This window comes from Daldinia caldariorum, assembly GCF_022478825.1.
Source record: "Daldinia caldariorum strain CBS 122874 unplaced genomic scaffold F4812scaffold_3, whole genome shotgun sequence".
In the NCBI taxonomy this organism is placed as follows: Eukaryota; Fungi; Ascomycota; class Sordariomycetes; order Xylariales; family Hypoxylaceae; genus Daldinia; species Daldinia caldariorum.
In genome coordinates, this window is record NW_025953039.1 from 566,240 (window position 1) to 586,781 (window position 20,542).

Consider the following 20,542-nt stretch of genomic DNA (forward strand, 5'->3'; position numbering starts at 1 on the left):
CTAAGAATTTTTGGAGCTCGGACACTTGCCCATTATATGGAATTCAGGTTACACTGCATATGCACATAAGCTGCCAAGAATTCAGGGTGGAAAGAGCGGGTGCGACGTTCGAAGTCTTACGGTTTGCACAGTACATGGATTAGTACCAATTTAGGTACCTATATAAGTATCTTCATGTACCTTGAGTACCATGTACTGGACAATACCAGATCATCAAAAGTTCTTGGAAATTCGTTAATGATGTCGGGTGTAACCCGAGGCTTGTACATCTACATGTATCAATGTATCCTTAAGGGATACCTACATGTAAGTAACCAGGTACCTACAATCCGTGATGTTAGTCGAGGGTAGTTGTATAGCGTCAAGTACCCTAAGGCCAAGGAAAAGACATGATGTGAAGTAAGTAAATCAATTCTATCTTCATATCTAGGTAGGCTCCAATGAATTCTGATTGAACGGATATTGATCAGCTACTCCACCGTGTCTAGCTGACAACTTGAGGACGTACGGTTCAGTAGATCCTTATATCGACACTCGGTCCACGGAACTATTCGTTAGAAATCACCAGTAATTAATTATTGACAACTATCAACATGGCTCTTGAGAAATTCACAAATCCATATACTATCTGCATTACCGTATTCCTAGTTATTATAATATGGCGACTCAGCAGATTCGGTCGTCGACCCAAGGATTACCCCCCTGGCCCTCCTACTCTCCCCCTTATCGGCAATCTACATCAGATACCAACAGAGAAGCGCCACGAACAATTCGAAAAATGGGCTCGAGAGTATGGTCCAATATATTCACTTATGCTGGGGAATAAAGTTATGATCGTACTCAATTCTGATCAGGTGATCAAGGACCTGGCAGATAAGCGGGGTGCTATCTATTCCTCGAGACCGGAGTCTTATATAGGGCAAGATATCCTAAGCGGTGGCCTCAGAGTCTTGTTTATGGTATGTGTCTAGTCTCTAGGTGTAGGTACCTAACCTATCATGTGTTTTCATTCTCCAACTCGTTGGGGGGGGGGGGGGGGGGGGTAAAAAGGGGTATGAGATAAATCTAATCACTCAGTCACAGCCGAACCATGGGGTCTGGAAAATGGTCCGGAAGTTCGTTCATCGTATACTGAGCGTCGCCGCAGCGCGGACTTATGTGCCTTATCAAGACCTTGAAAATAAGGCCATGTTAATGGGCTTTCTGGAAAGTCCATCAGATTTCAATGACCATCTTCGCCGCTATACGACTTCGTTGACAACGCAGATGACATTCGGCTTTCGTACCACAACTATTGACGATCGAAGATTCAAGGAAATTTTTGATGTATGCATACATTTCTAAGACTGTCGGAATTATGGGTGCTGACGCCCTCCTTAGATATTTGATCGCAGCTCTGAGTTGATCGCATCCCGGGTTGGTTAAAATTATTCATCCTAGAAATTCTAAGGCTAATTGTGTTTCGCCCATTAGACTGCTGCACTATTAGATCTCGTACCTATCTTAAGACGCTTACCAGATAGTATGCTGAACATCAAAAGTGAGGGGCGGAAGATCCACGAAAGAGAGTTGGAGTTGTTTCGAGGATATTATCTCAATACCAAGAAATCACTACATGATGGTACCGCCAAGGTATTGACTTGCATTCTAGGAGTAGACTCGACCGGGGTTTTCGTGCTAACCTTCAAGAAATATATAGCCAAGTGTTTGCGTCGACCTCGTCAATATGCAGAAGAAAGAAAGGTTTTCCGATGACCTTGCTGCGTATATCGGCGGTTCAGTACTGCAAGCCGGTTCTGAAACAACTGCAGGTATTCTGATGGGGTTCATTCAAGCCATGATCATTTTCCCCGACGTAGCTAGAGCAGCTCAAGTCGAGCTTGACCGCGTATGTGGTGATCGTCTACCTGACCTCAATGACGTCCCAAACTTGCCATATATCCGGGCTTGTGCAAAGGAAACGCTACGTTGGATGCCTGGGTTCTTCTTAGGCATACCCCACGCCGTTACTCAAGATGATATGTATCTTGGTTTTCGCATCCCTAAAGGTGCAACAGTTATCCTCAATACTTGGTAAGTGCTGGCCATGGCATGTGACGGTGAATTGTCAATCGTTAAGCTGATATTATTGTTTGTCGCCATGCGAATAGGGCTGTGCACAATGACCCTCAGCGGCATGCATTGCCTCGGGAGTTCGAACCGCTGCGTTACATAGACGATCATCAGACATCTATGGACTCGGCAAATAACCCGGATGCCGCGCAACGAGACCATTTTACTTTCGGAGCAGGTAGACGCAGGTGCCAGGGAATGCATATCGCCGATCGTTCTCTGTTTCTAGCGATTTCTCGCTTCCTTTGGGCATTTGACTTCCAAAGAGACATAGATCCCGATACCAACCGAGAGATTATCCCAGATATGAACGACTTGACCGAGGGGTTAATGTCTTTCCCAAGGCCGTTTCCAGCAAGAATAGTACCTAGAGACGACCAGAAAACCCGCACAGTGAGAGAAGAATGGGAACAGGTATCAAAGTTACTTGATGAACAGGGTCGGTGGAAGACCATGCCTGAAGGGTTGATCTGGAAGGATGAGCAGCTTTCCGAACTATCGGGACAGATATTTGAGGACTAACCCTGTCGCTTTGGATATGACTACCTAGGTAGGTACCTACTAGGTACCTAGATACTAGATAGGATATTGGTATTTTGCTATTTCTATTAAGATAAGTTTCATTCGCTTCACACTCCTAGAATGTTACCGTCAACTATTGACCTGACATGAATAGATAACTTTATTAGTTTGTAAGCAGATGGGGTATGACATGGACGGGTAAATATAAACTCTGGGTGTAGTATATAACTAAAATCAGCCGCATTTGTTCAGCCTCTACATGATCCTCCGGGGATATAAGGCTACGAAGTTGGTTACACGTCTTGTAAGCTTGGTGCTCGTTAAGTCCCGATCCTACGAGCTGATATGAAACTTGTTCCCTCTGCTCAGTTCCCCCATCATAACCATTCTTAATTTGAACATATAATGTTCCATTCATGTCCTATTCTTGTCTTGTGAATTAATAATACTGATTAAGCCGCATCCGAGCCTCGAACAGCTGGGGTCGTACGCGACTGAGAGGCTGGGGATCGAGACCTAGCTTTCTACCTAGGTTCTACCTAGGAACGATCTATAAACGACGCAAGTAACCTATTTCCAGTATCATTGAGCTCGTTTTGAAGGCCATGGCTTGATTAGTTTAGTAAGGCAATACTACCTAGATGCTAGCGAGGAGATGCTGCGCCTTATCCCTGGCCAAAGGGCCGAATACTACCTACACCTCATGAGCTCGTGGGGGGCTCAAATGTGGTCTAGATGGTCTTTTCGTTGGTATTAATTATAGCTGAAAGAATAATAGTCCGCAATCTCAGCCACTGGGAGTTGCTATAAGCTTAACAGCAGAAGACCTCAACTTAAGCCGCAGGCGGACTAGAGGCGCGCAATGTGGTCACCAGGGGTAAAGAAGGATCGTATGTTCGCTCTGAGCACCTCATTCGTCTCAGCTCCGTGGTGTCACGTCGCAGAGCATTACGTGAGGGAAACAACTTCGTTGTTCCGCGAGAAACTCTAACTACCTACCTAAACAGAGTTGTGAAGCCAAATCTATATTCAGCATGTTCTTTGTTACGAAGGAGTCTTAAGTGAGATTCCCGGCACGTGGGATTCATCAAGTTATCGGCTAGATCGGTCCTTATATTATGCTTACGAACTTTCATGAGCGGCTCGGGCATGTTATAAGAGCTTGTTGCTTTTCTCCTCAAGAGTTTAATCTTGGTCAGCGTCTTATTGTAGAGAAACAGGCTTCTTTATAAAAGCTAACAAATAACTACCATGACGAACCTAAGCACGTTCGCTCGCGGTATACTCTGCGGCATTGCACTCCTCCGGACTTTCGTGGAGGGCTCTCCCTTATCCCACGATGCTGTGCCCCGTTATTTTCGGAATACCCCCTTTACACGGAGAGAGATATCAGTCTCTGGAATCGAACAAGAGCTAGGCCCGTTACTTTCTCCAGGGTCGGCCATATTCTTGCCTTCAGACCCTGAGTGGTCAGATGTGAACGAGAGGTGGAACACATTGGAACCCCCTGACATTGAGGTCGTTGTACAGCCAGCAAAGGAGTCGGATGTCCCAAAAATTGTAAGTTATCTTTCAATAAATCTGTAACCTCGAAATACGACATCTCAGTTAGGTACCTAGCTAACGATAAACTGAGGTCCGGTTTTGCAATGATCATAGCCTCGAGTTTCTGGCCGTTAATCGCGGTCATGGCTTCACCACATCTCTAGGCGCATTCAAAGGGGTTCAAATTGATCTAAAACAGCTTACGGACATCACTATCGATAAAAGTGGGAAATATGCTTTATTTCAGGGTGGAGTACGGGCCAAAGAGGTCATGGCAACACTTTGGGATCATGGCTATGTTACAGGTGAGTACCCAATTGACTTTAAGAACTAAGATATCAGTCAAGAAAAGTTTCTAACCCAAGAATTATCTCTCAGCTACCGGATCAGCTGAATGTGTCGGCATTGCTGGGCCTGCTCTGGGCGGCGGACATGGGCGCTATGAGGGCCTATATGGCCTTGTTAGCGATAATATCATCCACTTGAACCTTGTCCTGGCTGATGGCTCAATGATATCCGTGAATGAGACAAGTCATAGTGATCTACTCTGGGCTATGAAAGGGGCTGGTCACAACTTCGGTATCGTTACTAGTCTCAAGCTTAAAATTTATCCGAAGAAGATAGATACTTGGCACTATCACAACTATTTCTGGACACAGGATAAGCTCGAGACGGTGCTCGGAGAGTTGAACAAACTCCAAGATAATGGCAAATCGCCTGTGTTGTTGGGTGCAAGTTATGGGCAAATCTATATAAATCAATCAATTAGTAAGACCCAGGTACGTAACCCCCCCCCCCCCCCCCCCTTACCCCTATTTTCCTTTTCGCCTCAGTCTTAACCCCGTACTTCTAGGCTATGCTCTGGTGGACCTTCGCCTATGCTGGTCCCGCTTCCGAAGCCGAGAAAGTTCTTCGCCCGTTCAACAAGATTAGCGCCGTTCACGAGGAGATGGGCGATGTCTCCTATCCCGAAATAGTTAACCCTCAAAACACCGGGATGGCGTCTTGCGGTTCCGCACCCTATGCCATTTCCACTATCTTACTCCAAACCTACAACATAACGACAGAGCGCAAGGTCTACGACCTTTTCAACAAAAACGCGGCATTATATCCCGAACTTGGGGAGGCTTCTCGTCTTTTCTACGAAGGCTACGCGGTAAAGGGGATGCAGGCCGTTGATCCCGCCTCTACCGCGTACCCGCACCGGGACGAAAACCATCTAGTGTATGTTCTCAGCCCCCATTTCCGGCCCAAACTCTATGCGCTTTCAAGTGTGCTAACGACTTATTATTCTTAGGTTCTACTCAGCCGCAGTTCCCGAGGGATCAAACCTGCGTGCGACCGCTGAGACATGGGCTAAAGATAGTTGGGACCTGTGGACCGCGGGCCAACCCACGCGCAAGCCGGCAATATACGTAAACTATGCGACAGGCAACAAGTACGAATCGCTTGAGTCTATATATGGATACGAATCATGGCGCTTGGATAGATTGCGCGGGTTGAAGAAGAAGTATGACCCTCACAACCGCTTTCGCTTCTACGTTCCCATTGTCTCGAAATGAGAACCCAGAGAGTAGGTTGTTAAGGACACTATTTCATTTCCGCACTCTCATCCTTATGTATTTTAGTTGCTCCTTTTCTGAATTTGTAGTTCTAAACATGTATTATACAGGTGCCTTTAGGTAGCTAGAGGTCTCCATTGTAAGCATAACATGTCACAATAGAAGGTTCTGCATTTAGATTTCTAACAAAGACAATTTTCTTTACCAATTATTCAAACTCTCTAGATCCAAGTCAATATTTCCAAAGCTTCAAACAAAGTCTTTGGTATGCTATCCTGCTCATAGAGTAACAGGTATGTTAGTTAAGTAAGTACCTGTGAGTGTGCCACTCATGAGCCACGTCACGTGGCTCCTTCTGCTGTTCTTCAGTGATGAGTGATTGTTTGTAAAAAAAAATGATGATCTTTTCTTTTACATAGACAATACACACACACTTGTCAGTACCTGCCTACCTCCTACTTAGGTTAGGTAGTCTTTGATAAGTGTTACTTACAACCTAACACTATGATTTTATATCATGAATTCCCTACATAAGGCAAATAAACTATTGTTTCCTATCCAATCTCTCTGTATAAAGGTTGGGCTCTGAAGCCTTGCGCATGCTCAGATCCTTGTCACCCTAATTGATTGAACATCCTTAAGAAAGCTCGCACTGTACCTCTGGACTTTAAACTAATCTGGGGGAGCGGGTACCTGTAGGTAGTGACTTCACGCTAAACTTTAGCTGCTTTATCACTATAACTACAGGGGTTTGGGCCACTAGTGGCTAATGTAATACCGTACAGCTTTTAGTGGCTTTACACAAAATGCAAACTAGCTGTTACCATAGTATAAGGCATATAGGTCATCCTAAATTATTTAAAAATACATTTCAAAGAGATCATTAAAAGAAAAAAAAACTTAGTAATAGGTCATAAAGAAACTTAGGTGCCTACTCATTGCGTTTGAGTATGACTACCTACTAATCTATACAACTACCAGTAACTCTATAGCGATAGGAGATTGAGAATTTGGGTGAAAAACAATCACAACCATTGCTTGTTTCCGAACTGAGAGAGGAAGTCACCACCACTTCCATTTTCGATGCTGGCCTTTTCCCAAACCGACCTCACCAACTTAACGGCTTCTTCTGGGCTGATTGGACCGGTGAAGTTAGGCGCGTATTCGGCAAACTTGCCAAGGCCACTGCCCAGTTTCTGCAACTGCTCGGGGGTTGCTGTGGAACGAAGGGAAGAAAAACCATGTTAGATGCTTATTCTTACGATTCAAGTTAGGAGGTAGATTAGGAACGGGGATCTTACAGTTGACGTAGTGGCCTACTTCCACCATTCCAGGAGTGATGCTCAGGAACAGGACTCCGTCCGTCTTATACTGAGCGCTGAACTTAGCTACGGCCATGTTCGATGCGGCCTTGCTGATGGAATAGAGGGAGCTGAGGTTCAAATCAAATTTGTTAGTCAAGTCCAGGTCCGCGAAGCCGGACGAGAGAACTATGACCTTCTTGGCGTGGCCCTTGAGGATCTGCGGAATGAATGCGTTGATGAGGTGAATGTTTGCCACAACGTGAATGTTGATAAGCTTGGCCAGCTCTTCCTCGAGCTTCTGGGGTTCGTTACCCCTTTTAGGTTTTCTATATTAGTAATGGGCCTAAATTCGTATGAAAGAGAAAACATACAAGACTCCAATGGGTTCATAGGCATCGAACTGCGAGATGTAACCCGCGTTTCCGATCAAGTAGTCAACACTTCCGCCGGTAATTTTAGCAGCTTCGCCAGCAACTCTCTATCAAATTTTATTAATTTGATTCTTCTTTTTCTTTTCTGTAGTTGATGGGTATGTTCATGTCCAGTTCTTACCTTTACAGCCTCATAGCTAGTCAGATCGGCCTCTAAGATGTGTATATTGGAACGCCCCTTCAGGGTTGCATCCTCAGACACTTTCTTAATCGTCTGTTGCTTGTCTCGGACTACTCCGATAACAGTGTTTCTTGGGTCTTGCGATAGCTGACGAACAAATTCGTACTATGAGGATTGATTAATTTTACTGTTAGAACTCCTATGTGAGGCTATAGTAGAGGCTTGAACTTACGCCGATTCCCCTGGCAACTCCGGTAATGACGTAGGAAGGCATTTTGTTGTAGTTGTGAAAACTGAGTTGTAGTAGGACAAGGTAATGAAGTTAGCGATACGATTGGATAGGTAGATAGGAAGATGTATGTATTCTAATAAACTGGAGTTTAAGATTAGTTCTCCTGCAGAATGATAGCAAGAAGTATTGCCTTATATCTACCTCTAGCGTTTCTTCAGCTAAATACTGAGCTCCGTTTATTGATCTGTAAGCAAGTCGTGAATAGGTTCTAGGTACCTACTAGAAGGTACCTAGGTACTTACCTAATACTTGCCAGAAATTTGACCTGCAGTTACACTTGCATCGATGTTAAACAAGGATAGCCCCACTTCCCGCAGCCGGTGGAGCTGGGAGTATCCCTGTCATCTAGATCAATCTTGCATATTTCTAAAAGTTGCCCAAAATCTAATCTGGGGTTACGCTTGCATTAGCGCATGCAGGGGAATCCGTCTTTCTGCATGCAGTCAACTTAGGGTTAATACTACGTAGGTACCTCGGTACCTATCTACCGGGTGCTTACCCTACCCTCCTTCACCCAAGAGGCACCTTAGGTATTCCATACCTACTCTATACTAAATTCTTACGTGAAAATTGCCTAGAATCTGATCCGGGAGTTCACCTGCATGCAGCCAACCTCTTCACTCTAGCTCTTGATAGTGTCTCACTATCTGCTTAGGTAGGTACCTAGGTACCTCACCTGTGGTGAGTTTCACTCCTTGCCAAAAGCTTCAAACAAGGCCAAAGTAGCCGCTTAATGAATCTCTAACCAATAATAAGACATATAAACAATATAAACAATTCAATTGATAATCTGCCGAATGATTATTAATGAGATAATCTTACGTGATCTAAAGTTGAACTTTACATAGGAGGTGGTTGTGCAAGGCGGAGAAGCCGATAGCTGTATTCTTGTTTGATCGTGACGCAAACTCAGATACCGTATTACTAATTCCGAATCAATGATAGACTTAAGAGGTACCTGGTGAATTAGGTAATTCTATATTATGATTGTACCCTCAGTTATGTTATTGCTACCTATTGTCCTCCCCTGCTAGAACTTTCGGCAATAAGCTCCTGTTTGTTCCTGTTTCTATGGCCTAGGTTTTTCCCCCTTACTTTTTTTACTTACCAGTTAGTTACCTCTAGTACCTAACCATTGTGCGACTCGCAACGGGCACAGTACAAATGGAGAGCTTTATGATCAATCAGCAGGTGATTGTCCAAGTTATTCAGGTCAGCTCACAAGGCCTCCTACTGGACACCAAATTAAGATATTAAAATGACTGGATTACCAATTAGAAGGGGCAATATTGAAACCTTCAGCTTTCAGCCTTGTCTTAGCTTCGCCTCAACTACCTAATACCTACTGCCTACTACCTATCCAGGTACTAAGGAATGATGTTGGACAAGTAAAATTAGAAGCCGGCAAGTGCGGAAGGATGCGTTCATATTTAGGAACAGGAAAGGAGGTAGTCGCCTTGCTGACTTATTGGTTGTTTCCCGATACCTCCCTAGAGGTAGTTGGCTGGTCGAAGTTTGAAGAATAGTTCTTTAGATAGAAATACAAAGGAATGAACAATATTATCAATCATCCACTGGAAACTACTACGCCAAGATCAGCTAAAACTCGTGAATCGCGCCCATTAGATACTAATCTAAATACGGGATCGCATCTCCATTTTCCTCTATTCGATATCCCATGCTGCTCATACCTCTCGGCCGCATTATAGCGAACATTCTTCATGATGGAAGCTGATACGGAAACTATAAACGCTTCTACACATTCGAACCACGAGTTATCGGAGGAGGATAAAGAAAAACCTACAGTAGCCGACAATAGCGATGACGGGAAACTGAGGACCGAAGCCTCGGAAGCACCTAGGTTGAGTGCCGCAAGCGATTCGGATCAAAATACACAACAGCCAAAAGACGTGATCACGACGAGGACTCTCCGCGGATTTAAGGTTCATATACCCATCCCAGAATCGCCCTGGAACTCCAGGATAAAGCGTACCTAGACTAAGTTAACTAAATTTTAAAAATAGTGGTTCTTGGCTTATTCATCCCTTCTTTCTACGGTGCTCTTCTACGCCCTTGATAGCACTATCGTGAGTAACCTCCCCCTGAAAATGACGATTCGAACTTTACCTACTCACAAGCCCAGGTTGCAGACATACAACCTTCTATCATCGAGACCCTCGGCGAGACTGAAAAACTGCCATGGATCGGAGTGGGAATCTTTCTCGGAGCTCTAACAGTTCTACCTATGTGAGTAAATCCACAGATAATCAACACTGTATTATACGCTCTTTCCTCATCTGAACTCCTTGTTGACACATATTTCGTGAATAGTGGTAGAGCGTACGGCATCTTCAACGTAAAATGGATGTTCCTCTCACTAGTGGTCCTCTTCGAGTTGGGCAGCGTCGTCTGCGGGGCTGCACCCACGATGAACGCGTTTATCGTCGGGCGGGTTATTCAAGGAGTCGGCGCAAGCGGATGCTACTCCGGCGCTATCACGTATATCTCCATGACGACCACCACGCGCGAACGGCCCCTTTACCTCTCCGGTATCGTCGCTACTTGGTCCCTCGGCAGTGTCGTCGGGCCTGTGATCGGCGGCGCGTTCGCTCAAAGCAAGGCGACATGGCGGTGGGCGTTTTACATCAACCTTGTCGTTGCGGCAGTCACCGCGCCGGCCTTGATTTTGTGTCTGCCCAACATCGACCCCGCGAAGGAGTTGAAGTTGAAGGAGAAGCTCCGCACCCAGGACTGGATTGCTATGGTCATATTCCTGGGCGGCTCGACTTGTATTGCCATGGCTCTTACCTTTGGGGGAACCGTGTACGCTTTCAACAGCGGCCAGGAAATTGCTCTTTGGACAGTATCCGGGGTGTTGCTCATCGCCTTCATCCTGATTACGATTTACCACCCCACAGTACCAAGGAAAGACAGACTGTACCCTCTGCATCTAATGAAGAGTTTAGAGCTCAACATTTTGCACTATGCGCTGTTCGCAGCCGCTGGTACCATGGTAACAACTCTCTACTATACCCCTTTGCTGTTCCAATTCACCAGAAATGATGGCGCTTTGATGGCTGGCGTACGACTTCTGCCATTTCTTGGGGGCATGATTTTCTTCTCGGTCTTGAATGGGGTTTTGATGCCTAGGCTTGGGTATCATATGCCTTGGTATGTCCTAGGTACCGCCTTGATGCTGATCGGCTCTTCACTGATGGGTAAGTCAATGCCAATTCTTGTTCTATAAAACGTTTTTTGTTAACTTAGTCAATTAGTCACCATAAATACGACAACCTCGGAAGCCAACATCTACGGGTATACCGTACTTCTCGGGGGCGGGTGTGGTGCGTATTTTACGGCGGGATTCTCCGTGGTCCAATCCATCGTCCCAGTTGCCGAACTCAGCAATGCCATAAGTTTCATGGCTACTGGTGCGTTGAGCTACCTTTTTTTATATTAGGTATTTTTTCAATCTAACTGACCTATCTTCACAGGACAAACCTTTGGCCAAATAATAGTCCTCAGCTTGGGCGGTTCCGTATTTCAAAACGTCGCCGTCAAGCTAATCACGCAAACTCTCCCAAACGTTTCGGCGGAAGACGCTATCCAATTAACTACAGGAACCAGTAGTTCTGCTTTCGAAGCCCTTAGCGCGGACCACCAGTCTCAGGTGATAGAGCAGCTAACACGGGCGATTCGCGATGTGTTCATAGTGCTGGTTGGCACCTCAGGCCTTGGCCTGATTGGATCTGTGTTTTTAAGTGTAAGTGTGAGATGTGTATCAGAGATGAGTGAAGTTGCTAATAGAATTCGTAGCGTCGCAAGATGTATTAGAGTTATAACAATGCATTTGAAGTTATACAAAACAGGTATATAACCCTCCTGATCTATGTACTTGTGCTACTGTACTATACGTACCACTACGTAGAATGTTATAGCTATAGCGAGGATAAAGTAGGGAGCTTTGCGGCTATTAAAACTACGGTTAGAATAAGTAAACGGATATAGTATTAATGATGTAATATTACTCAATACCACCATGATATAATACTATATAACACTGCATTAGTATTGTCAAGGGTCGAATTAATCAAAGATGCCCCTAATTTAACATCAAATCATATGGCCTTATCACTCTATAATATTCTCACCAAATGAAGTCTTGGAACTATTCATTCAGCCTTTTCTAATACAGAATTAACTATTGACTAAGTTAAACTTATTAACAAGAAGTCTTTTTTCTATGATTAGTGGTGAAGAAGCTATAACAGTTGAAAGGAGAGTCAAAAGTCTTGCACATCTGGTCTAAGCACGGCCAGTATCTAAATATTCTCTACTTTATTAACACTGTATTATTTTAGGCACACATTAATTCCAGGCTAAAGTACCTAGTGGTCTATCCACTAAGCTTAGGACGCCAACCGCTATAGTTATAGCGATATTAGCCACTGTGGGCTAGCTAATACCGTGCACAGCAAGACTTTGGGAGCCTCTTAAAAACCAAGTAACATCACGTTTCAACTACGATAACTTTTTCAACATTAACTGTAAAAAATGACCTCCTATATAAGGGATTAAGTTAAATCCATTATCTCTAAGATGAAAATAGCATTTTAATTCCTTGGGTTTTATTTGTAACGATATCGCAGAGTGACACAGTAGCAACATGGCCGTCTTTGGTGGGAATTTTGAGGAGGCCCTCATCATTAAGCCTTCTCAGGGCCCTCGCCTTCAGCATACTTTGCATATTCCTTCATGAGATATCCCATATCAAACTCGAGCGCTTTCCCATTCACTATGATGGGCTTAACATCCAGCATGACAAATAGCATACGAGCTGGTTTCTCGTTGGATGTGTTGCGCCAACAGTGCATGGCCCCGCGGTTGATGCAGACATCACCGGGTCGAAGAACACGATTCACGCTCCGGTCATCGCTCAGAGTTAGCTCAACTTCGCCCTCGCACACAGTACCAATCCCAAGAGTTAGGGCACGATGTAAGTTGGACTCGGTGCCAGGCGCGAAGTCAATCATCCGCACGACGCAGCCATTGGGAATGTGGAGGGAAGGCTACCCAACGAACGGGTTCACTTAGGTTAGCGGGAAGAGATCTGGAGTTATAATGGCATAGACGAGCACGTACCCTGTTGTTCTTTGCGTACTCTAGATCAGCATCTCCGGTGAGTTCGGTTGGGTTGCCTCTGCTGCTATACATAATGTTTTGAGCTGCAGCGCCACCTAGCATGATATCACGGTGGTCTCCATGGTCCGTCTAGAAAAGGGGAAGTAAGTCACAGAGTTCTTCAGTGTTCATTCAAGTGGACCAGCTCCCTCACCTGCAGGAATACCGGGTCACCCTTCTCGTTATGCCCCGTGATGAAGCGGAATGGGTCTCGAAGACCCGGAGCTGGGAACTGTGTGCACGGACCGGAGGTCGTCATATTGAATAATGTTATGGTCTTGTGAGATAAAGAACAGATACTTTGAGACAGATTTCAATGGATGAAGAGCAATAGAAACTTAAAGTATTTTACGACAAGACCTCTTCGCGGGATACCTTAGGTACTTTTAATACTCAAGTTATAGAAACCAAACTCCGCACTCTTCAAGAAGAATATCTACCTAGGTTAGATAATCATTTGTCACGACTTTGCATATCATCATATTTCCACGGGCCTTAACATCTCACACAGTGATACATACGAAGAGGTAGATTATCAAGGTGGCGATATGAATATGCGCATCCCAAGCACAAATGTAACATCGTGATATGCCTACTGGTAGTGGTGGGATCAGAAGAGCTAGATCTCGGGGCTTACGGTATGATACCAGCTATGGGGGAAGATTTAGTAAAATATGGGGGGAAACCTACACTCCCCGTATGCAGTAAGATCGAGATTGTAGTACATCGTAAGATCTGTATTCCGTTGGTAACAGATGTACGGTGGAGTAATCTAGGATAAGGGGCCTCCCTGCGCTGTTACCTTTATGGGGGGTTCCGCAACATGATAGTGTCTGACATGCACGACATGGGGCAATGAACTATACCGCCAGAAAATAACATGTGCACAGCACCTTGCCTTCGAGACGTAAGTCAAATGTCTGCTACTTGACAGACAATCTTTCCTATAGTAGCATCACGATACGTAAAGCCTCGTTAGAACTGGCGGAGCAAATGTTATATGCAGTCATGCTCTCCCCCAGATGCAAGTCGAGATACTCTATTGCGTTGACGCGTTATAGCCTCCAGCGCGGGATTAATCTTACTGCACATCATCTATAGACTCACACCTCAAACGTACAAGTTATCAGTTGCTCAAGGAGGCGTGAATCGAGACCATAATTAGGGAATCATGGGACTAGACGGAATCACGGAAAAGGGTCAAGTTGTGTAATCGACCTTGAACTGAAGGTTTCCGGTCATCGTCCATGTTATTTAATGTGAATGAATGATGAAGAACCAAGTTTATACTAGGAACAGTTCAATCCAGCCTCTTCATCTCATATGATAGCCTGCTTGTGTCCTCGAAACTACTAGCACAATCTTCCGTTCTGTATATCACTCGTACTTCCACTAAGACCTACCTACCTACCTAAAAGCACCCTTGTATGAGCCAATATGACCAAGACCACAGCAACAGATTCAGCACCTCTTCCGGAGTACTACGTCCAGAGCTTTCCCGCACCGGGGCTCCGGCAGATCGTTAGGCATATCACCGAAAACAACGCCAACGGTGAATCCCGATTCCTTAGTTCGGACCATGGCGAGCATTATCGTTTCATGGTGGAGCATCAAGCAGTAGCCAACATCATCTATTCCACCCGCGAGAACCCCGTTGATCTGAACGGCAACGCGGACGTCATCAAGGCCCACGAGCAAGAGGTTCGTCTCGCCTACCTAGCATAGAACCAACCTATTCGCTTGAATCGAACTAACAATCAGTCCAGCCTCCGTTTCACTACCCCAACGGCTCAATAGTCCGCATGATCGACTTCGGACCGGGCGTAGAGTCCCCTTTTCACCGAGCTTTGACCATTGATTACGGTATTGTTTTAGAGGGCGTCTTCGAACTCACTCTCGATTCGGGCGAGAAGCGCATCTTACGCCAGAGCGATGTGTGCATCCAGCGGGCTACTGCCCATAAGTGGAAGAACATCACTGGCAATGGGACTTTGCCGGGACGCATAGTATGGATTCTTCTTGATACTAAGGAGGTCACTGTAGGTGGCAGCAAGCTGAATGGGGACCTTGGCGATCTGCACAAGGAATATGCTGGTCGTGGGAACTACTAAGTGTATCTAACCTAACTCACGTATTTCACGATAGCGGAATGATTAGTCGGTTTTTGGAAACTCTAGCAAGGGAGTGAACCACCTTCCTCACATTTATAATCAATACCATACCCATGAATGGCGTTATATATTGGGTACCTCCAAGGTAAGAATTTAATGTAAGCAACGAACCTTGATTGGTTGGTATGTCTTTGGCGAGGGTGGGAAGCTTCTAAACAAGGAATGCTTATCAATCAAAATATCTAAGACTCAAGTAGAAACAATGCCGTCAAAAAGGCTGAAATCTCCTCGCCAATATGAGCTTTCATGAATTCTCCCATTTCAATAACCCAGAAATCCCGTCATAATGTCTCCAATCCGAACCGCAATCATCGGGCTCTCAGCTTCGTCCGCCGTAAACTGGGCCCGCCACGCTCATCTCCCTTACCTACTTAGTTCCGAGGGCCGGGCGAAGTTCCAAATAGTCGCACTATGCAACTCGAGCGTGGACGCCGCGAAGCGCGCTATAGATACGTTCAAGCTACCGCCTGAGACCCGTGCTTACGGCGACCCAGAAACCCTTGCCGCAGACCCGGATGTTCAGCTCGTCGTGTGTGCGACGCGCGTGGATAAGCACTACGAAACCATTCTTCCGAGCGTGCACCAGGGGAAAGACGCATATGTGGAGTGGCCGTTAGCCCAGAATGCCGAGCTCGCAAGTGAGCTCGCCGCGCTGGCGCGGGAGAAAGGGAGCAAAACCGTCGTGGGACTTCAGGGCTGGCATGCGCCGGCAATCATCACGATGCGAGAGCTAATAAGGAGCGGTCGCATTGGGAAAGTATTAAGCAGTGAGGTTCGTGCCTCCGGAGGCTCAGTTGATAGACTTGTTCTACCAACTAGCATAGAGTACTTTACGGATAGAAAAATTGGCGGGAACTCTTTTACGATTGGGTTTGGTCACTGTGAGTCCATACAAGCTTGCTACCTGCCTAGGTAATAAGTCCTCTACGCGCAGGTGCTCATGAGTTATCTAGTATTTGATTTTGTTCAGGTTGTACTTGGAGACATCCAAGTTCTACACTCCCAGTTACAAATCCAGCGACCGGACGTGAAGATGCGGGACCGATCAACTGGGAAGATAGTTAAAACAGTTCGATCAGATGTCCCAGACCTGATTCATGTGACCGGATCGCTGCCAGGTTCAGAACATACTACTTCAGGGGCGACCGTCCATTTGAGGTTTCGCCGCGGGCAAGCGTTTAAGGGGGAAGATCCACTTGTGTGGTCGGTGAATGGTGAAAGAGGCGAGATTCGTCTCAGCGCCTCCGATGGACCGGGGATCTCAGCAGGTGCGCACGCACATCCCGTAACTATCGAGGTTCACGACTTCGATACGGATGAAGTAGAGAAGGTGAAGTGGTCCTGGAACGGAAGGGAAGAGCTCAATGTATCCGCAAGAATGGTTGGCGCCCAGTATGAGGCATTTGCTACCGGCGATGAGACGAAGTACGCCACGTTCGAGCACGCCTCGAAACGCCATAAGCAGCTGAATGAAATGCTAGCACAGTTTCAGACCGAATGAGCCGCCAATCTATTTACATCTAAGAACCAGTCTACTTTGAAGCATATACAATTCTAGATCATTATTTCCGTCTCCACTAGGAAATTAACAGAAGTGCCGTATTAGTGAATCTGCGGGATTAAATAAGATTCTGTATAGTTGTTGCTTAACTGAATGTTGGGGTCTAGGTGCCTTTCATACCTAGGTAGATTCATAGGTCAATGTTAGTCTGATTCTCTTACATGTTCCATTATACCATATAAGCAGGACCTAAAAGTTGCTGAACTTGAAAGGGGTAGTAACTTGAGGATAAGTACCTAACACAACAAGGCATTGGGTTGCCTACAGGCTTACCAAAAGAACGCAGTATCAGTTCCACGATACCACTACTAGGTACCGCTTATTTACCTAGGTACCTACCTAACCTCTTGTTACCTATGTTCCAGTCTAGTTTGCTTCCTTGCTTATATTAGCCTGCCTTGAATACTTGTGGTAAGCTGGTGATAAGCTGGCTTACATTGCATATAACACTTTGTCCCCTCCTGCGTTGGTGGTACCAAAGTGTACCAGCGCTATTGATGACCGAGAATGATCTGATGCCCAAATATGCAGCCGCTTCACATACCTTCCCTTCTAACGAATTATGCGGTATGCCTCATAATGGAAATTCTACTGATATTATACAAGTATCAAATGCCGCCATGGCACCCCACATCATCCAGCTGCTATTATACTTGTATCGTCATCTTTCAATATCTGAGCCTTGTCTTGTCCATCTGCGGAACGTATAAATATGAACGGCCATGTAGATAACAGCACCTATGTCATCCCCGACACCTTATTAGGTTCCCGGCGACCGATCAAGGTCATCGTCATTGGCTTTGGTTTTACCGGTATCAATATTTCCTACGTTCTCGGCCGTCAAACCAAAAATAGCAATATCACATTGCAGTTTTATGATAAGAACCCGGAACTCGGTGGTACATGGTTTGAAAATACGTTAGAGCCCCTATATCCTTTCTTTTCCGAACCTTGGGCGACGATATTGACTCATAGGATACAAACAGATATCCTGGATGTCGATGCGATGTGGTATGACTAACGTTGATACTGGACGCCATTTTGAAACCTTTTTACTTACTTTATATTATGACAATAGCCGATAGTAAACTTCCAGTTTTCGTGGCATCCAAACCCAGCGTGGACAAGCTAGTAGGTGCAAATCATTCAACAGATAACAGATACCTTAACTAAGAGCCGTGTTAACCTCTCAAACATTATTTCAACAGTTATGTGCCACAAAAGGAGATTTTAGCTTATTTACGTGATGTAGTTTCACATCACGATCTCGACTCCAATGTGAAATTGAACCACCGTGTCACTGGTGCTTGGTGGGAGCAAGATAAAGGTCGGTGGAAAGTTAAGATTCAGCCCAACGATGACCCCGGCTCTGCGTTTTATGACTATTCCGAAATCTTGATCAACGCTACTGGGGTGCTGAAGTAAGAAGAAACCGCGACATTTTGCTACCTTATCTGATTGGTACTAATCAAAGTGCGCTGGTAGCAAGTGGAAATGGCCGGATATCCCTGACCTTGAGAAGTTTAAGAATAAGGTGCATTCGGCCGCTTGGGATCATTCGATTGAGCTTACCGATAAGGATGTTGGAATCATCGGAAACGGGAGCAGCGCCGTTCAGATTCTAACTTCTATATTTGACAGTATGCACTTGCAACAGTGTCCCCTGCAGTCGAAAGTCTTGACTAATAACATAACCTATTAAAGAAGTGAAACACATCGATAACTTCCTACGCTCACCTACCTGGGTCACGACAGGAATGGCCGTCAAGTACGCCAGCAACGACACTCCGAATTTCAAATGTATTTAGAAGCCTTTCTGATTGATAAGTACTCCTGGGATGCTAATAAGTAAGCAGTTAGCGAAGAGCAAAAGAGGATCTTTGCCGAGAAACCAGAAGAGTATCTCGCGTACCGAAAGGCTGTTGAAATGGAGATGAACCCGGACTTCTCTATCGTATGAGGACCTTAACTGCCACTGATTACGAAATACGCAATTCAACTGACTATGAAATAGGCGATTAAAGGGACCAAGAAGCAGCTAGAACTTGCTGAGGTGGGAACTATATGCTATACCATATGCAAGAATGAGAGCTAACAAATTCATTTCTGACTCTGACTATAGTTTGCAAAGAAGGAGATGCAACGCAAGCTGGTAGCAAAGCCTGAACTGGCTGAGAAGTTAATTCCTCCAGATTTCGCCGTAGGCTGTAGGGTAAGTTAGGAGCTGCCTCGTCTCTCATATCATAATAGTCTTGCCCCTTTTCTGACAATACAACCCAGAGACCCATACCAGACAACGGATACCTCAAGGCACTCACAAGCGAAAAATGCAATGTAACTTTCTCCAGAATAGTCGAAGTTACGGAGCAAGGAGTCACTACAGAGGATGGAGTGAACCACAAGCTGGATGTGCTAGTATGTAGCACCGGCTTCGACGTGTCGTTTAGGCCTAGGTTCCCGATCATCGGGAAAGACGGCATAGATATGAGGGAGAGCTTCAAAGACTCCCCGCAAACGTATCTGAGCACCATGGCTCCCGACTTTCCCAATTACTTCAGTAAGTTCTCGCCCCATACGAACAAAGCTCATACCCACCTATCTAAGGTACCTAAGGTAATGACAATGTGACAACAGTGGTGGTCGGGCCATTCGGTCCCTACGGTCACGGCTCCATCATCCCTGCTATGGAGGCGCTCACGAGACACGTCGCCCTGGTGCTCGAGAAGTTCCAGACGCAGAACATCAAGTCGCTAGTGCCCAAGAAAGACGCAGTGGCCGAGTTCAGGCAGCACCAGGAGCTGTACATGAAGAGGACGATCTGGAACGCGCCGTGCAGGTCGTGGTTCAAGCTGGGCCCGCGGGGTGAGCATATCATGATGTGGCCGGGCAGCCGCCTTCACAGCTTCGATATCTTGTTGAACCCGCGCTGGGAGGTGAGTGAGAGATCAGTTATTTACTTACCTGTATTGGGAAATGGGAAATGGATTAATAACTGATCGTTGAATAGGACTACGAGTGGGAGTATCTATTGGGAAATAGATTCAGCTACTGGGGAAATGGGTTCACCACGGCAGACCTTGAGGATGAGGGGACTGACAAGGCGTGGTACATTGCAGGCATTTGATTCCCCCTTTCCCCCCCTTTTTTTTTCGCTTGGCTTCCGCAGCGAATTACTTTGAAATACGAAAAGACTAGAATATGAACAGAATAGTCAGGTTAATTACAACTACGAACAGCCATATATGGTCGATTGTAAGGTCCAAGAACATGCGATGTTTTTTTTTTTTTTCTGCTTCGCTTTGTAGTATGTAGTTGTGTTGACACAATCGAGCTAGGAGGTTGGCCGAGAAGGACGGACACATGGTAGTGGCAAATATGAAAAAAAAAAAAAAGCCCCACCATACTTCTCGCGTTACGTATTGAATTGATTGCTAAAGAAGACGATCCCATAGACCAACTATATAAGCGTCAAAAGCTGGTCAAGACACCACAACAGGCATAGCTCGAGATGGGTAGCTCAAGAGCCGCAGCTCGAAAGCTACATGTCGACGGGAATAGCGGGGATAGCTCAGCTGGGAGAGCGTCAGACTGAAGTCCAACTTCATTCTTATATCTGAAGGCCGTGTGTTCGATCCACACTCACCGCATCGTCAGCCTGGTTTCCTACATTGCGGAGTTGCAACTTCGCAAGGTGGGCTTCTCTTTTTCATAATATTTTTTTCTTCTTTGGTTAGGGTGTA

At 45.6% G+C, this 20,542-nt stretch overlaps 8 protein-coding genes and 1 non-coding gene across 9 annotated transcripts; 7 read left to right on the forward strand and 2 right to left on the reverse strand.

The window, feature by feature from the left end:
• Positions 1 to 593: 593 nt before the first annotated feature.
• F4812DRAFT_469022 (putative cytochrome P450) lies at positions 594 to 2,634 on the forward strand (the record flags this gene model as incomplete). The annotated part of the gene is made up of 6 exons (XM_047938833.1): positions 594 to 959; positions 1,084 to 1,326; positions 1,381 to 1,416; positions 1,474 to 1,632; positions 1,700 to 2,073; positions 2,151 to 2,634. 6 exons carry the CDS (start codon positions 594 to 596, stop codon positions 2,632 to 2,634), a joined length of 1,662 nt encoding a protein of 553 aa, XP_047792706.1.
• Positions 2,635 to 3,885: 1,251 nt separating this feature from the next.
• Positions 3,886 to 5,907, forward strand: F4812DRAFT_469024 (FAD-binding domain-containing protein; the record flags this gene model as incomplete). Its single annotated transcript, XM_047938834.1, has 5 exons — positions 3,886 to 4,194; positions 4,271 to 4,484; positions 4,558 to 4,958; positions 5,033 to 5,403; positions 5,477 to 5,907. The coding sequence occupies 5 exons, from the start codon at positions 3,886 to 3,888 to the stop codon at positions 5,739 to 5,741; spliced, it is 1,560 nt and encodes a 519-aa protein (XP_047792707.1). The 3' UTR covers positions 5,742 to 5,907.
• An 859-nt stretch (positions 5,908 to 6,766) lies between these two features.
• F4812DRAFT_456401 (putative short chain dehydrogenase) lies at positions 6,767 to 7,871 on the reverse strand (the record flags this gene model as incomplete). Its single annotated transcript, XM_047936983.1, has 5 exons — positions 6,767 to 6,957; positions 7,043 to 7,359; positions 7,417 to 7,523; positions 7,598 to 7,762; positions 7,830 to 7,871. 5 exons carry the CDS (start codon positions 7,869 to 7,871, stop codon positions 6,767 to 6,769), a joined length of 822 nt encoding a protein of 273 aa, XP_047792708.1.
• A 1,742-nt stretch (positions 7,872 to 9,613) lies between these two features.
• F4812DRAFT_469026 (MFS general substrate transporter) lies at positions 9,614 to 11,723 on the forward strand (the record flags this gene model as incomplete). Its single annotated transcript, XM_047938835.1, has 7 exons — positions 9,614 to 9,832; positions 9,914 to 9,976; positions 10,033 to 10,136; positions 10,221 to 11,107; positions 11,165 to 11,320; positions 11,384 to 11,652; positions 11,706 to 11,723. The coding sequence occupies 7 exons, from the start codon at positions 9,614 to 9,616 to the stop codon at positions 11,721 to 11,723; spliced, it is 1,716 nt and encodes a 571-aa protein (XP_047792709.1).
• An 872-nt stretch (positions 11,724 to 12,595) lies between these two features.
• F4812DRAFT_456403 (uncharacterized protein) lies at positions 12,596 to 13,329 on the reverse strand (the record flags this gene model as incomplete). Its single annotated transcript, XM_047936984.1, has 3 exons — positions 12,596 to 12,958; positions 13,032 to 13,160; positions 13,225 to 13,329. 3 exons carry the CDS (start codon positions 13,327 to 13,329, stop codon positions 12,596 to 12,598), a joined length of 597 nt encoding a protein of 198 aa, XP_047792710.1.
• A 1,159-nt stretch (positions 13,330 to 14,488) lies between these two features.
• Positions 14,489 to 15,181, forward strand: F4812DRAFT_469027 (uncharacterized protein; the record flags this gene model as incomplete). Its single annotated transcript, XM_047938836.1, has 2 exons — positions 14,489 to 14,771; positions 14,837 to 15,181. The coding sequence occupies exons 1-2, from the start codon at positions 14,508 to 14,510 to the stop codon at positions 15,179 to 15,181; spliced, it is 609 nt and encodes a 202-aa protein (XP_047792711.1). The 5' UTR covers positions 14,489 to 14,507.
• A 205-nt stretch (positions 15,182 to 15,386) lies between these two features.
• On the forward strand, positions 15,387 to 16,977 carry F4812DRAFT_263540 (NAD(P)-binding protein). Its single transcript, XM_047930834.1, has 2 exons — positions 15,387 to 16,122; positions 16,195 to 16,977. Exons 1-2 carry the CDS (start codon positions 15,528 to 15,530, stop codon positions 16,740 to 16,742), a joined length of 1,143 nt encoding a protein of 380 aa, XP_047792712.1. The 5' UTR covers positions 15,387 to 15,527; the 3' UTR covers positions 16,743 to 16,977.
• A 537-nt stretch (positions 16,978 to 17,514) lies between these two features.
• Positions 17,515 to 19,926, forward strand: F4812DRAFT_456406 (putative dimethylaniline monooxygenase; the record flags this gene model as incomplete). The annotated part of the gene is made up of 11 exons (XM_047936985.1): positions 17,515 to 17,813; positions 17,888 to 17,933; positions 18,027 to 18,223; positions 18,288 to 18,442; positions 18,507 to 18,602; positions 18,659 to 18,756; positions 18,817 to 18,855; positions 18,925 to 19,014; positions 19,083 to 19,359; positions 19,437 to 19,735; positions 19,810 to 19,926. The coding sequence occupies 11 exons, from the start codon at positions 17,515 to 17,517 to the stop codon at positions 19,924 to 19,926; spliced, it is 1,713 nt and encodes a 570-aa protein (XP_047792713.1).
• Positions 19,927 to 20,359: 433 nt separating this feature from the next.
• F4812DRAFT_t42 lies at positions 20,360 to 20,449 on the forward strand. The gene has a single exon. It is a non-coding gene; the product is annotated as a tRNA-Phe (tRNA).
• The last annotated feature ends 93 nt before the right edge of the window (positions 20,450 to 20,542 follow it).

Excerpts from the sequence above, each read along its gene's own strand:
- F4812DRAFT_263540 (XM_047930834.1), top strand. The coding sequence starts at position 15,528 with ATGTCTCCAATCCGAACCGCAATCATCGGGCTCTCAGCTTCGTCCGCC. Across the intron at positions 16,123-16,194 it reads TACGATTGGGTTTGGTCACT|TATTTGATTTTGTTCAGGTT; the intron begins GTGAGTCCATAC and ends TGAGTTATCTAG.